The 15,000-nt window shown below is 38.3% G+C and overlaps 1 protein-coding gene and 1 non-coding gene across 5 annotated transcripts in view; one reads left to right on the top strand and one right to left on the bottom strand.

Moving 5' to 3' along the window:
- Window positions 2,681-2,752, bottom strand: TRNAG-UCC. Its single transcript has one exon. It is a non-coding gene; the product is annotated as a tRNA-Gly (tRNA).
- LOC109851047 (probable pre-mRNA-splicing factor ATP-dependent RNA helicase DEAH3) overlaps window positions 2,836-15,000 on the top strand; it is a 13,704-nt gene continuing 1,539 nt past the window's right edge. For 2 of the 4 annotated variants that reach the window (XR_002249652.1, XM_020421163.1), the window contains exons 1-6: window positions 2,838-3,233; window positions 10,169-10,356; window positions 10,542-11,626; window positions 12,071-12,196; window positions 12,303-12,541; window positions 12,624-12,742. Coding sequence is in view for 3 of the 4 variants with exons in the window: in XM_020421163.1 (XP_020276752.1) it covers window positions 2,934-3,233; window positions 10,169-10,356; window positions 10,542-11,626; window positions 12,071-12,196; window positions 12,303-12,541; window positions 12,624-12,742 (2,057 nt within the window). In the remaining variant the exon portion in view is untranslated. Of the gene's footprint in view, window positions 3,234-10,168; window positions 10,357-10,541; window positions 11,627-11,969; window positions 12,197-12,302; window positions 12,542-12,623; window positions 12,743-15,000 lie in introns of those variants that run through there. The other 2 variants (XM_020421162.1, XM_020421165.1) reach the window with 2 other exon arrangements.

Genomic DNA, 15,000 nt, shown 5'->3' with positions numbered 1-15,000 from the left:
AAAAGCTGACACCGCCACATGAGTTCAGGTTACAACCCATGACTTGGAGACTTAATTATTTAAGAATTTATGTGCAAAAAGACATGTCATAATTAAGATATATCAGCTAACAACAAAAATCTATATTTACAATATCACGGTCGTGGTTGCTCACCGATTTAACAGTCATAATAGCCCATGATTCTTTTCTCCATCAATATTTAGTTCCTCTAAACTATTGAGATCAATTTAAACAACCTAAATAACACAAATAAAAATAAAAAGAACAACTGACCACCCTGATTTAGATGGTGCAACCACAGAAAACAAAGAAGAAACAGATCACGGACACAAGAGCAATAGACTCAAACACAGTAACCAGAGACCAAATGATGGCATCCACTAGAGAGAGACCAAGATCCAATGGGCAGGACAAGGATGACAGGGCCCAAGCCCAATTTGGAGCTGACCATCTGGAGAATATCGAGCCCGGCGAGCCCCTGAGGATAATTTTGGACAAGGCTACCTCTGTCCATCTCAATATTGAGGCTGAAGGCCACATAAATCTCTCCTTTAAATTTCTATGTTACTCTGCGTTAAGACTGGTTCAATTCTCTGAGCAGGAGGAACTAATACGGGATTGTGGCGTGGAGAGTGATGTGAAAAGGTTGAATTGTTGTATTTTATTTATGTTTGGAATCTAGCTTTAGATACTGTTAGTGGGTTGTGGAGGGCTCGAGAATGGACCTAATGGCTTTTGGGATTTGATTTGCGGCTGTTCAATTAAATATCATTTAAGTATGATTAATTAAATGTAGCACTATACATAAGTATGACTAATTAAGGGATAAATTACACTGAACTCCCAAAAACTTTCAAAGTTTTGCAGTAAACCCACAATAACTTTCAAAATCACATTAAACTTCAGTAACTTTTGTGTTTTGTAGAAAGCTNAAAACATTTTTCGAAATTATTGAGAGTTTCATGTAATTTATCTAAAAGATATCAGGGATGTTCTGCAAAAACTATTAGGTTTTAGTGCTATTTTGAAAATTGTTAATTGGTAGTTTACTATAAACCGCTAAAAGTTCTTAGGAGTTCAGTGTAATTTACCCTTAATTAAATATATAAGTGTTTGATATGTGTAGAGCACTTGTTGGAAATTTTTCTCATATACCCCCCTATTTGGGATGAAAACATATTCAATCATCGTGCGAGATCGACTTTCGATCTGTGATCGGTTTTCTGAATGAGAATTGGTACTTCTTATAAATACCATAGAGTAATAGACCACGTGAAAAAGCAATAACTCATTTCTAACATTTCATGGACACTAGTTCATAGTTCTAGCATATGAGCAATCATGAAGATAAGGCATTGGATATGAGCCGTCACTTCCTTTTCAAAATGAAAGATATATGAGTGATAAGGTCTATCTATTCTGATATGACCGATCGGAGTGAGTTTCATTATCAATCTATCTCTTCGTAGCTTATTTAGTAAAATTATTTGTCATCGTATGCCCATTATACCGTAAAAAATCTAATCACCAGATGATAAAACAACAACAATTTGAAGAAATGTTCTCTAGCAATAATTAAATAACCGAGTATAATTATATTTGGGATGCAAGTATGATCTTTCTTTGTTTCACCACACCATCCCAGATCTCCAAGAACTCATGCGCAACTGCCGGGAGGATGACCACGTCTCATGATACGTAAAAGATTCCCACCTGTTCACCCTCTGATTAACCCTAGCTACCAGGAAGGAGAGATGATAAATAGATTTAGGAGGTCGTGATGAAGTAAAGGATCATGCTTCATGGACATAAACAATTAATTAGCTACTGGGTCTAATAGTCATAAGATGATATTACCATGGAATTAATTATACGAGTTGTAAGAATTAATTCCTTCTATTAGTAGAATTATATCTGAGATCCACATCAAATCTTCCTTGTTTCACCAAGTAATTCAAGAATCTGTTGCACGATACGTGAAATATCAGCTCATCACCGGGTTCCGACCTATGTTCATTTTCAACCTCGAGCCACGGTGCTCCCTGCGCAAGTGCTACCCGTGCATAGTACTCCCCCGACCATCCGTCAATCTCTTTGCATCCTCTCATACTCATTAATGTTGATTTCAACTCATGGCTATGTTTTCGTTTTGTAATGAACAACCCATATCTAGAGCGATTCTAGCCTTCTGAGCAGTAGCGTAGCCAGGATTATTTTTTGCCCTGGGCGAAAAATAAAGGTGGTCTACGAGTGTGTCGTGAGGGAGAGGAGGAAGGAGAAGGGCTAGGGATTGTTGAGATCGAGGTCCTGGAAGAGGAGGGATAGGAGGTTGGATCTGCAAGAGAGGGAGGTGAAGTGGCGGGAGAGGAGGGGAAGCGAGGGGAGGAGGGAGAGGTCGTGGGAGAGGCAGAGTTTTCCTGTTTTAAGTGGAGCTTATATGCATGGCTGTATACCCTATCTGCAAACTATAACTTTTCCAAGAAAACAATTACGCTGTAGGACTTTTAACTTGATTGGTTAATTAGTAGTAGCATCTTAAAGCAATGAAGTTTGATGAAACAATTTCTAAAGGAATAATACAAATTTGGCTTTATTCCACACTTTCAGTCTAATAGGTTGATAATAATATATCAAAAACTACACTACTAAGTTAATAAGCAAATAATAAAATATTAATTATGCGTTTGCCGGGAGTCGAACCCGGGTCTATTGCTTGGAAGGCAATTATCCTAACCGTTGGACTACAAACGCTGTTACTATCCGTGTATTATAAAATCATATAAATATAAAGAAAACATTTTGTCACTTGCCGAAACCCTAATCCGAAGCTCCTATTCCCCTTCGTTCACTCAAGTCCCCAACTTTCGCGCTCGATCCCTCGAGCGCGAGATCCAGTCGCTCGCCCTGAAAACCCTAGCTCTCATATCAATTGATGTCGTCAGAGAGGAAACGAAAGATCAGCCTCTTCGACGTCGTCGACGAGACCACAATCTCCGCCAAGCTGGCCAGGGACACCAACTCCGGCGCCGCCGGGACCAGCAACGGATCGACCTCGATCCCTCCATCGATCAATCGATGGAACGGGCGTCCTTATTCTCAGAGGTACTTCGAGATCTTGGAGAAGAGGGAGACTCTCCCAGTTTGGCAGCAGAAAGATGAGTTCATGCAGGTTCTCAGGTCAAATCAGACTTTAATTTTGGTCGGGGAGACTGGAAGTGGGAAGACTACTCAGGTTTGCGACCAAAAAACCGATCGTTGCTTTGTTTGATACCATTTTTGTTAGAAATCGAGTTTTTGGGGTCTTTTCGTGGTCAAAATCTATGCCTCGTTAAGTTGTTATATTAATCATTGTGTATTTGGGAATATACGCTGATTGTGGATTGTCAATCACTCACTGTGAGGATCGAGACCCTTGGTTGATCCTCAGGCTGCTATTTCTGGCCATGGTTAAAACTTCCAGGTCTTGAGATCAGGGAATAAGAGAGAATTGAGACAGTAAAGGGAGATGAGTTGAAAGAGAGAAGAATAGAACTCAGAATTTAGGAGAAGAAGAGAACCCATTTTCATTCATGCTGATTTTAATGTACATTCTCTTCTTTATACCTCCCCTCCAAAACACAGAAACAGCAAACATGCACAAAACGTGCACGAGCTCATTTAACAAACACAACAGAATTAACTGTTTGCAACCAACTTAGCAGACTCCTAAGCATTTATTACAATGTATATAAACTTGCATAACAGTCCTCCGTGTCTTCTTCATGTCCAGTCCTTCCTCTTCCAGCTGCAGCTCACCCATCAACTCTCAGGAGGTACCTGGTAGTTTATTTCTGGCAATTCCATTCCTGACAATTCCCTTTCCCTTAATTTTGACCTTGTCTCAAGGTCAAATGCAGGAAATTTTTTGATGAGATCCTAATAAGATTCCCAAGTAGAATCTAAAGGAGACCTTTGCTTCCATTTAATTATAACATGAGACACCAATCTTTTTCCCTGGGTTATCTGCCTCCTGTCTAAGATCTACTCTGGTTCATCAACTAGTTCTGTAACATAGCTAGGAGGATTGTTCTGCTGTACAACACCAGAACCTAACTTCTTCTTCAGTTGGGATACATGAAAAACAGGATGAATCTGTGCATGGTTAGGAAGAGCCAATCTATAAGCAACTTCACCAATTTTCTCCAAAACCTGGTAGGGACCATAATATTTAGGAGAAAGCTTATGTGTTTTGTAAGATGAAACACTCAATTGCCTGTAAGGCTGAAGCTTAAGATATACCTAATCTCCAACATCAAAACTCCTATAGCTTCTATGCTTGGTCAGCAAATCTCTTTGATTGTTCAGCAGCTTTTGTCAAACTGTCCTTGAGGAGTTGTAGAGATATATCCCTGGAAAAAAGAGCTGTATCTACAGATTCCACCTTACAACTTTTGGGAACATAGGAGAGCAAGGATGGAGGAGGTCGGTCATACACTGTCTCAAATGGTGTAGTATTAGTAGAAACATTCCATGTAGTGTTATACCAAAACTTAGCAAGTGGCAACCATTTGCACACTCCTTTGGTTTGTGGCAACAAAAACACCTCAAATAGCATTCCAGATTTTTATTGGTTATTTCACTTTGGCCATCAGTTTGAGGGTGATATGCAGAGTTAAATTTGAGCTGGCTCTCCTGTAATCTGAAGAGTTCCCTCCAAAACAAACTGGTAAATAGAGGATCTCTATCACTAATTATGGATTTGGGCATTCCATGGAATTTAAAAACCCCCTCAAAGAATACTTGAGCCACAGACTGTGCAGTGTAAGGATGTGCTAAGGAAAAAAATGAGCATACTTTGATAATCTGTCCACCACCACAAATATCACTGATTGGGTACCACAAGTTGACAGTTTTGTGATGAAATCCATTGACAAATCCTCCTAAATTTTTTCTAGAATGGGTAGTGGTTGTAAGAGTCCTGGGGATGCAACATTCTCTCCCTTGGCTCTTTGACATGTATCACAAGCTTGGACATGTAACTGCACATCTCTTTTCATCCCCTTCCAATAGAAAACTCTTCTCAACCTATGCAAAGTCCTGTGAATTCCAGAGTGCCCTGCAGTAGGACTGTCATGATGTTCTCTCAATAAAGAGATCTTCAATCTTTGAGCATTAGGGCTGATTAAAATTTTGCCCTTATAGTAGTGAATACCCTCCTTCCTGGTATAATCCTCATTGTTTAATTGTCCTTGCTGTAATTTCTCATCTAGTTCCCTGAAAAAGTCATCCTCAGAATACATATCTCTAATACCCTCCAACCAATCACTATTGTCAGTGGATATGGCTGAAATTTCTGCATTGTCTTCATAAATTCTGGACAACCCATTTGCAGCTTTGTTCAATCTTCCTGGTTTGTACTCTACAGTGTAGTCATAGCCATGTAGTTTTGCAAGCCACTTGTTTTGGATTCGAATCCTTTGCGCTAAAATATATTTAAGACTTTGGTGGTCAGTCCTAATCACAAAACTTCTCCCAAGTAAATATTGTTGCCACCTTTTAGTAGAAAGGATTATAGCTAGCAACGCTTTCTCATAAGTTGATAATGTAGCATTTTTTCTTTTCAGTGCAAAGCTAAAATAGGCTATAGGTTTCTCTCTTTGCATCAACACAGCCCCAACCCCAGTTCCAGATGCATCACACTCTATTACAAATGCTATATTAAAATCAGGCATAGCTAATACTGGAGAATTGGTTAATGCTTCCTTCAAAGATTTAAAAGCAAATTCAGCATTTGTGTTCCAAACAAAATTACCCTTCTTTAAAAGCTATGTTAGGGGCTGAGCTATTGTTCCAAATCCCTTGATAAACTTCCTATAGTATCCTGCCAGGCCTAGGAACCCTCTCAGCCCTTTGAGTGATTGAGGCAGAGGCCATTCAATGATAGTTTGAATTTTTTTGGGATCTACACCAACACCTTCTTGTGAAACAATATGGCCCAAGTATTCTACTTGCCTTTATCCAAAACTACATTTAGACATCTTGGCAACCAATTGATGGTTCTTCATGATTTGAAAAACCTGTTCCAAATGTAATAGATGGTCCTACCACTCCTTGCTATACACCAGGATGTCATCAAAGAAAACCAACATAGATTTTCTGAGTAAATTCTTGAAAATGGTGTTCATAAGAGCCTGAAATGTTGAAGGGGCATTGGTGAGACCAAAAGGCATAACCAAAAAACTCATAATGTCCATTATGAGTTCTAAAAGCAGTTTTTTGAATATCTGATTCATACATCCTGATTTGGTGATATCCATACTTCAAATCCAGTTTGGTGAAGAACTGAATTCCATGTAGCTCATCAAGTAACTCATCAATGACTGGAATAGAAAACCTGTCCTTAATGGTGGCTTTGTTCAAGGACATATAGTCTATACACATCCTCCAACTGCCATCTGATTTTTTTTCCATGACTATAGGTGAAGAAAAAGGGCTATTACTGGGCCTAATAACCCCCTTTTGTAACAACTCTTTAATTTGTTTTTCAATTTCTTCCTTCAGGAAATGTGCATGCTTGTAGGGCCTGATACAAACTGGTTTAGTTCCAATTTCAAGTGGAATCCTGTGATCTATTTCCCTAGCAGGAGGGAGGTGAGGCAATTCTTGAAAAATCACTTCAAACTCTTGTATCAATTTGTGCATTTCCACGGGTAATTTTTCCTCTTTGCTTCCCAAAATTGGTTCCTGTAGGCTCACACTGCACAATTGAATCAAAAATCCTTCTTCTTGTTCTCTAAATGATTTGGCAATGCTTTTTCCATCAACTAGTTGCATCTCCCCTGGAATTACTCCCTGTAATGTTCTTTTAATTCCATCACAGAGGAACGTCACCTGTAATTTCTGAAAGTTCAAGGTGATGTCTTCTAATGTCTTCATCCAATCTGTCCCTAGTACAATTTGACTCCCACACATAGGCATCACTAACAGGTTCACCTTGATGTCTACCCCTGACAATCTAACAAAACTTCTTGGCACACTCCTGCTCCCTTGATTAATTCTCCACTTGCCACCAGTACATCAAAGTTGTTGTATTCTATCACTGTTAGTCCAAGTTTCTTGACCAACTTAGAATTAATGAAGTTATGAGTGGAACCAGAATCTATCAAAATGCTAATGGCCTGATTCTTGTAGTAACCAACTACCATGATGGTATGGGAAGCTGTTATTCCACTGAAAGCCTGCTCAGAAATAGATGGAGCTCCTTTCACTAAGCTTTCAGCCAGTTCTATTGCTACTTGGCCTGCTTCATCCCCTGAATTATTATTTGCATCTTCCTCCATTCCCCCTGTCATGATACCCTCCAAGATGAATAAGCGTTTATCCTTACATTAGTGACCCTTGTGCCATTTTTCATCACAAGTAAAACATATATTTTGACTCCTCCTTTGAATCTCTTCAGGAGTGAGCTTCTTGACCTGTGGTGATGATCTATGTCATTCTTGTACAGAAATTTCATTAGAGGGACGAGTTGAAGGACTCCCTTGATTAAAGACATTCCAATTGCCTCTAACTTTCTTTTCATTTCTTTGTTTATCTTCAAATAGCTTGGCCAGGGATACTGCTCCTTTCAAAGAAGAGGGCCTGGCAGCAGCTACTTCATACCTCAATTCATCCTTCAACCCCCCTATAAAATTTTCCAATATGTGTTTTTTAGAGGGTTGATCATCCAACAGGCCTAAAGTCTGTTCAAATTTTCCCGAGTATTCCCTAACAGTGGATATTTGTTTCATAGTAGAAAATGTATCATAGGGTCTAAGGAGTTCACTAGGTCCAAACCTTGTGATGATTTCTTTGTTTCATAGTAGAAAATGTATCATAGGGTCTAAGGAGTTCACTAGGTCCAAACCTTGTGATGATTTCTTCTTTGAAAACTTCCCAAGTCTAAGGAGTTCACTAGGTCCAAACCTTGTGATGATTTCTTCTTTGAAAACTTCCCAATGGTTATAGTGGTCAAGATTTTTTAAGTACCACCTAAACCATTGCAGTGCTTCATCCCTCAAATAAAAAGAACAGACCTTAACCCATTCATCCTCCTTGATGTTATAGTAATCAAATATTTGCTCAATTTATTCTAACCAAGACACCACATTCTCAGAGCTAGAAAAAGATGGAAAATCCAATCTGTGTGATTTCGGTTGAACTAGTTTCTGATTACTAAAGAATGAATTCTTTTGAGACAAGAAATTATCATGGCTTTGAGTTGAAGGGAACTCTTCACCAGAAAATTCAAATCTCCTCTGTGGGTGATGGACATTCTCATGAATCTGATCCTTGTTGCCTGATCCAAAAATCCCACGCTCATTTCTTGATCCTAAACCCAAGATTCTTTGATCACTCCTCACTCCATTACCTGATGATTCAAGAATTCCACGATCGTTTCTTGATCTTGAGCCCAAGATTCTTTGACCGTTTCTCACTTCAGTACCTGATGTTTCCTTAGAATCCTTGAGTTCTTGCAATTGAGAAGATATCGCCTTTAATTACGCCATGAATTCTTGATTGATGAGTCTCTGTTGAGTGAGAGATTCATCTATACGAGTCATCTGATTGAAGAGCCCCTGTTGAATGAGGGTCTCCTCCCTACGAGCTCCTTGTCGAGTCACTTCGTCTTCTAAAGCTACCTCACGATCGGCCATGGAATCTTCAGCTCCTACCTCCAACTCCAGCTGCTCTGATACCAATTGTGATGATCGAGACCCTCGGTTGATCCTCAGGCTGCTATTTCTGGCCATGGTTAAAACTACCAGGTCTTGAGAACAGGGAATAAGAGAGAATTGAGACAGTAAAGGGAGATGAGTTGAAAGAGAGAAGAATAGAACTCAGAATTTAGGAGAAGAAGAGAACCCAATTTCATTCATGCTGATTTTAATGTACATTCTCTTCTTTATACCTCCGCTCCAAAACATAGAAACAGGAAACGTGCACAAAACGTGCACGAGCTTATTTAACAAACACAACAGAATTAACTGTTTGCAACTAACTTAACAGACTTCTAAGCATTTATTACAATGTATATAAACTTGCATAACAGTCCTCCGTGTCTTCTTCATGTCCAGTCCTTCCTCTTCCAGCTGCAGCTCACCCATCAACTTCCAGGAGGTTTCTGGTTGGTTATTTCTGGCAATTCCATTCCTGACACTCACCCAAGTTTAAATAATAGCGTGGGAAAGTTTGGTACATGAGATAATGATGAGTGATTTTGCATCACACCTAGAGAAGTAATAAATTTGGCCGCAATAAAGAAATTAAACCTGAAAATATATATAATTATAGTTTCATTTACATGAAGTATTGTGAATTTACGATAAGGAGTTTATAACACAAAGTCCTTTCTTTCAGTCGCTCTTCTTGTTCTGAAACTGTTACATGTTGCGCCTTGGATCACCGAATCCAAGGATTGACCTGAAGAGAAGGATGTTAGGACTGGTTTGAAGGACCACAGGGAAAGTGATGCGCTTGTAGTGTGTTAGGAAGACAGATGCATCTAGTTTCCCTCTCAGTTCATTGGTTGAATTTTTTTATGATGAATCCTTCGACAGGATGTTCTCTTTGTTGAGTAGGGATGTTATCATTTTTTAATATTATGACGAAATTGGTTGTGTACGCACAGGTGGTTTGTGTATGAACTTAGATTATGAATGATATGTTATGCCTTAATTTCACATTCTTAACACCTGTGTATTTGTTCAACATATGATATAAATACTGTTCAATGCTATCCATTTTTGACCTATTTTATTTTATAACATAATCCATAATAATTTTTTCAAGAAGCGATAAAATTTCTGTAGTTTTTAATGTGTACATTTGTCCAAGATGTTGGTATATACACATTACCTAAGTATTCTTTCAAAAATTTAATTCTTTGGCATTCTTGTTCCTTTACCATGCTATATTTTAACAAGATAGTGTCTGAGTTCTATCACAATACATGTTATTGTGGAACTATCATTAAATACATTTAGGTGGCTAGTTCCATTTGCTATGTACAAATTCATTGCCTAATCATCTCTTCACATGCCAGATGTTACACTTCTTTTTAATTTTTACTACAGAGGCTTCTAGAATATCATATTACAATATCTTTTCCCAAGTCTTTGAAGCCATTAATCAGCTTTGGTTAAACAGATTCCACAATTTGTTCTGGAATATGATGGGTTAGGCAAACGTGGGATGGTTGCTTGCACCCAACCTCGTAGAGTTGCTGCAATGTCTGTCTCTCGTCGAGTTGCAGAGGAGATGGATGTGACTATTGGTGAAGAAGTTGGATACAGCATTCGTTTTGAAGATTGCAGTAGTCATAAAACTATTCTGAAGTAAGCTTCATGTCTTTTATGCATATAAAATTGATTCAAGATATTTATGGTTTTCTTTTGTGAATTCTGAGTGGCCTGGCTTTCCCCTACTCTTTGTGATTTTTTTCTTGGNACCATCAATATTTTTTGTTTCTTTCTCTTGTTGAATTCATCTGCTGTGTTGGCCCTTTCTTCCCTCTGTTTAGGTACTTAACAGATGGTATGCTTTTAAGAGAAGCAATGGCTGACCCACTTCTGGAGAGATATAAGGTGATAATTCTTGATGAAGCACACGAGCGAACTTTGGCAACAGATGTTTTGTTTGGGCTTCTTAAAGAAGTTCTAAAAAACAGACCTGACCTTAAACTAGTTGTCATGAGTGCAACACTTGAGGCTGAGAAATTCCAGGGTTACTTTAGTGGTGCACCATTGATGAAAGTACCTGGAAGGTTACATCCAGTGGAAATTTTCTATACGCAGGATCCTGAAAGAGATTACTTGGAAGCTGCAATCCGGACAGTTGTGCAGATACATATGTGCGAACCACCAGGTGATATACTTGTATTCTTGACTGGCGAAGAGGAGATAGAAGATGCATGTCGAAAAATAAATAAGGAAGTCAATAATTTGGGTGACCAAGTTGGTCCGGTGAAAGTGGTGCCTCTTTATTCTACATTACCTCCAGCTATGCAACAGAAAATATTTGAGGCTGCCCCACCACCAATAAAGGAAGGTGGTCCCTCTGGAAGGAAGATCGTGGTGTCCACTAACATAGCAGAAACATCACTGACTATTGATGGTATTGTTTATGTTATTGATCCTGGATTCTCTAAACAGAAGGTCTATAATCCTCGGATTCGTGTTGAGTCTTTGCTTGTCTCACCAATATCAAAGGCAAGTGCTCATCAAAGATCAGGACGTGCGGGGAGAACACAACCTGGAAAATGCTTCAGACTTTACACGGAAAAGAGTTTTAATAATGATTTACAGCCACAGACCTATCCTGAAATTCTCCGGTCTAATCTAGCAAATACAGTTCTCACCTTGAAGAAGCTTGGCATTGATGACCTTGTACATTTTGACTTTATGGACCCTCCAGCCCCTGAAACTCTGATGCGTGCATTGGAGGTTTTGAACTACCTAGGTGCTCTGGATGATGAAGGGAACTTGACAAAGTTAGGTGAAATCATGAGTGAGTTCCCCTTGGATCCTCAGATGTCAAAGATGCTTGTTGTCAGTCCCGATTTTAATTGTTCAATTGAGATCGTATCCATATCAGCGATGCTTTCAGGTAAGCCACATTTTCTATGATTCTATTTCTTTTAAATTATCTCCCAGTAGTCCCTGGTCTTTCAGGTAAGCAACAGTTTGAGGAATATAATTATAGACTCTACCTGTTCGGGTTCCCATAATGCATAATATGGTGCACAGTGTCATGCTGGGGTGCCATTGTGGTTTGGTTACATACATTTTAGGAACAAAACAATGCATTACGTACTTCATCGCATGGCATTAAAATTGTCTCTAATGTTCAGTTAGGGTCTTCTAATTATAGTTATGGTTGTCGTCAGCAATTGTGTCATCCCAACAGTAGAATTTTTTTAATAGTTTAGAGCTGATGATGGTAGTTGCAGTTTCTCAGTTATTCTCTCTTCACACAAATGGTGTCGTCTCGCCTCTATCAATCTGCTGACCTACAATCGGCTTCATCTGTGATAAAATAATTTCTTTTTAGTACCAAATTGCTTTCTCCGGCCTAGAGACGCTCAGAAAGCTGCAGACGAAGCGAAAGCTCATTTTGGCCACATTGATGGAGATCACCTCACACTGCTAAATGTTTACCATGCATATAAGCAAAATAGTAAGTACAAAATATCTTTTGTGCCTTTTTATGCCTTGGGAAAGTTTCTCCCTTCCCTAAATTTTTTTTTTTTTTTTGATAAATCCCTCTTTTTGCTGTGTTATAGGTGAGGATCCTTCGTGGTGTTATGAGAATTTTATCAATCAAAGGGCAATGAAGTCTGCTGACAATGTGAGGGAACAGCTTGTGCGCATCATGGCTAGATTCAACCTCAAACTGTGCAGCACAGATTTCAGTAGCCGCAATTATTACATCAATATCAGAAAGGCTCTGCTTTCAGGGTACTTTATGCAGGTAGCTCATCTTGAACGCACTGGTCACTATTTGACAGTGAAGGACAACCAGGTAAGGTGCTGCTTTAGAAGTCCGTACTTCTTAGCTTGAGCTTTTAAATCTGGATAATTCGGTGACTGTTTCCTACTTTTAGGTGGTGCATCTCCATCCTTCAAACTGCCTGGATCACAAGCCTGAGTGGGTAATTTACAACGAGTATGTTTTGACCAGCAGAAACTTTATCCGCACGGTTACAGATGTTCGTGGAGAGTGGTGAGTTGATGTCGTATCTTAAGAAATGCTAATTTAGCGTGCTGATCATCTATACTAAAACTGACTACCATAATGACAAGTTTAGTTTTTTTACTTTGTGTTAAAGGAAACTCTTGCATTGTGTTGAGATAGCGCTAGCATGCTTTCGTAGTTTCACTCTCTTTAATAATATTAATTAAACTATCATAAAAAGGGAATTGCATCAGAAAATCTAGACATAATGCAAACATGATACTGAAGCCTTGCACTATCTAGAATCAGCTTATACTGGATATGTCACTTTGCAGATCTTTTGACTGTGATATTTATGGGAAAGAACTGCCATGACATATTTTGCATTGCGTACAACTGTTATTAGTAAGTGGGACTGGTATCTTAGGACGTTAGCTTTGTTTGATCAGTTTTGGTCATTTGTTTGTGTGAAATGTATGATGATCATCCCATTATATATTTCTAGCTTTTGTTCTTGTTGTGAATTATACATGCTAATACCTGTTTTTTATTGATCGAAAGCAGTGATTATATAAGGGTTTTTTTCGATATTAGTCCCTTAAATCTTGCGTATTTAATATTAGTCTCTCAAAATTAGTCCCCCAAATCCTCTTAGTGTTTTGAAACAAGTGCCCCTAATTAGCACCTGGTTAAAATAGAAGGACTATCCTGTCATCTTTGACAGAATATGTTACAATTCCGATTTTACCCTTAAGGATACAAACCTGAACCCCAACTTGTTTAGCTCCCTTTTACATTCTTTGAACCTGTTTAACAAATTAAGTCACAGAAAATTTCTAAAATAACAAGAAAATTGTTAAGGGAAAACAATAGAAAACACAAACAATTTAAAATCATATCAATGCACTCCAAATTAGGGCAATATAAATTAAAAAATTGGGGGCGATTGTACAATCCCCAAATCAAAAACCATTACATTAAACAGACAAGAATTGGGGCAAAATATAAACTATGGTCCAACTAATATATAAACTTTAAACCATAAAATCATCAACCAACTTACCTTCACGATCCATTTGATCTTAGGCCAAAATACTCCAGTGCCCAAAATTTGGGGGAGATTTTCAAACCCTAACCACAGTCAACTGTTTTTGTGCAATTACAAGTGATTTAGGGTGTTTACGAGTAATTTAGGGCATGATTTGGGGTGATTGATCAGATGGAAAAATCTTCCCTTTCCTCAACGGAATTAAGGAGTAAATAAGAGAAATAGGGAGTTATCAGCTGGGGTTAAATTTGTAACTACCCAACCATGGTTTACAACGAACTCAACAATGGTTTTCACTTTAGACAGAATGGATACAGAGGGACTTATTCCAAAATATTAATAGGATTTGGGGGACTAATTTCAATTTTCAGTGATTTGGAGGACCATCTTCATGATAAGCAAGATTTGGAGGACTAATACAGAAAAAACCCATTAGTTTACAAAATTTTTTACATACTCAAAAGCAACCATAACAGGAATCTATCATTTTCTTTATATATTTGCTCAACGAATGAATTTCATATTGCTAGTGGTAGAGGGAGGAAAATGAAATGCTTGTTCCTGTAAGTGTTTCAGTTGAGGCATCGTCTTGGAGCCACGGATATTTTATATAGTGGAGGCATGTCTTGCCTTGCATCACATTGGACACAGCACTTTGTGCGACGTCATTTTTGTTTTACTTGTATTTTTTTCTTTATCTGTCTTGTGTTGCGACATGTCACACCTGTGTCACTGAGTCATGTGATGTAGGACGAATTCTAAGGCTTCATCTGATGCAAATAATATTAGATAAAGTTGTTAGAGATTCAAATTTAGATTTGTATTTCTCTATTAGGATTTAGATAGGATTTCCTATTGAATTTCAAATTGTATTAGAGATGGGCTCACAACTCTATGTAAAGAGCTGTGATTTCCATTGTTTTTAGAGGATGTAAAATTGAGAAATAAAGTTACAATGTCTACCATGTGATTTGCTAGTCCGGTGGGCATGTGATTTGCCGATGTGTGAAGTGAAGAAAGCTAGATGCTGTGAGTGAATCCAATTTAGCCAATTTTATTTATCTTGTTTATTTTTTGAGTTGTTTTTCCTTGTAGCCATCTGAATCATTCTTTCCTCAATATTAAAATTCTATTCCCTCAAAGTAACCAATTTACCAAATCCAAACTTCTTAAAAGTTTTCCTGCGATAGTACTCTACTGCCCTTTCTTATCAAGAGAATTGAGGGGAGGAGGAGGGAAAAAAAAGGGGGGGGGGGGG

This window comes from Asparagus officinalis, chromosome 7, assembly GCF_001876935.1.
Source record: "Asparagus officinalis chromosome 7, Aspof.V1, whole genome shotgun sequence".
NCBI classification, from domain to species: Eukaryota; Viridiplantae; Streptophyta; class Magnoliopsida; order Asparagales; family Asparagaceae; genus Asparagus; species Asparagus officinalis.
The sequence above is the reverse complement of the archived record's forward strand: the minus strand, read 5'-3'. Positions and strand labels throughout refer to the sequence as shown.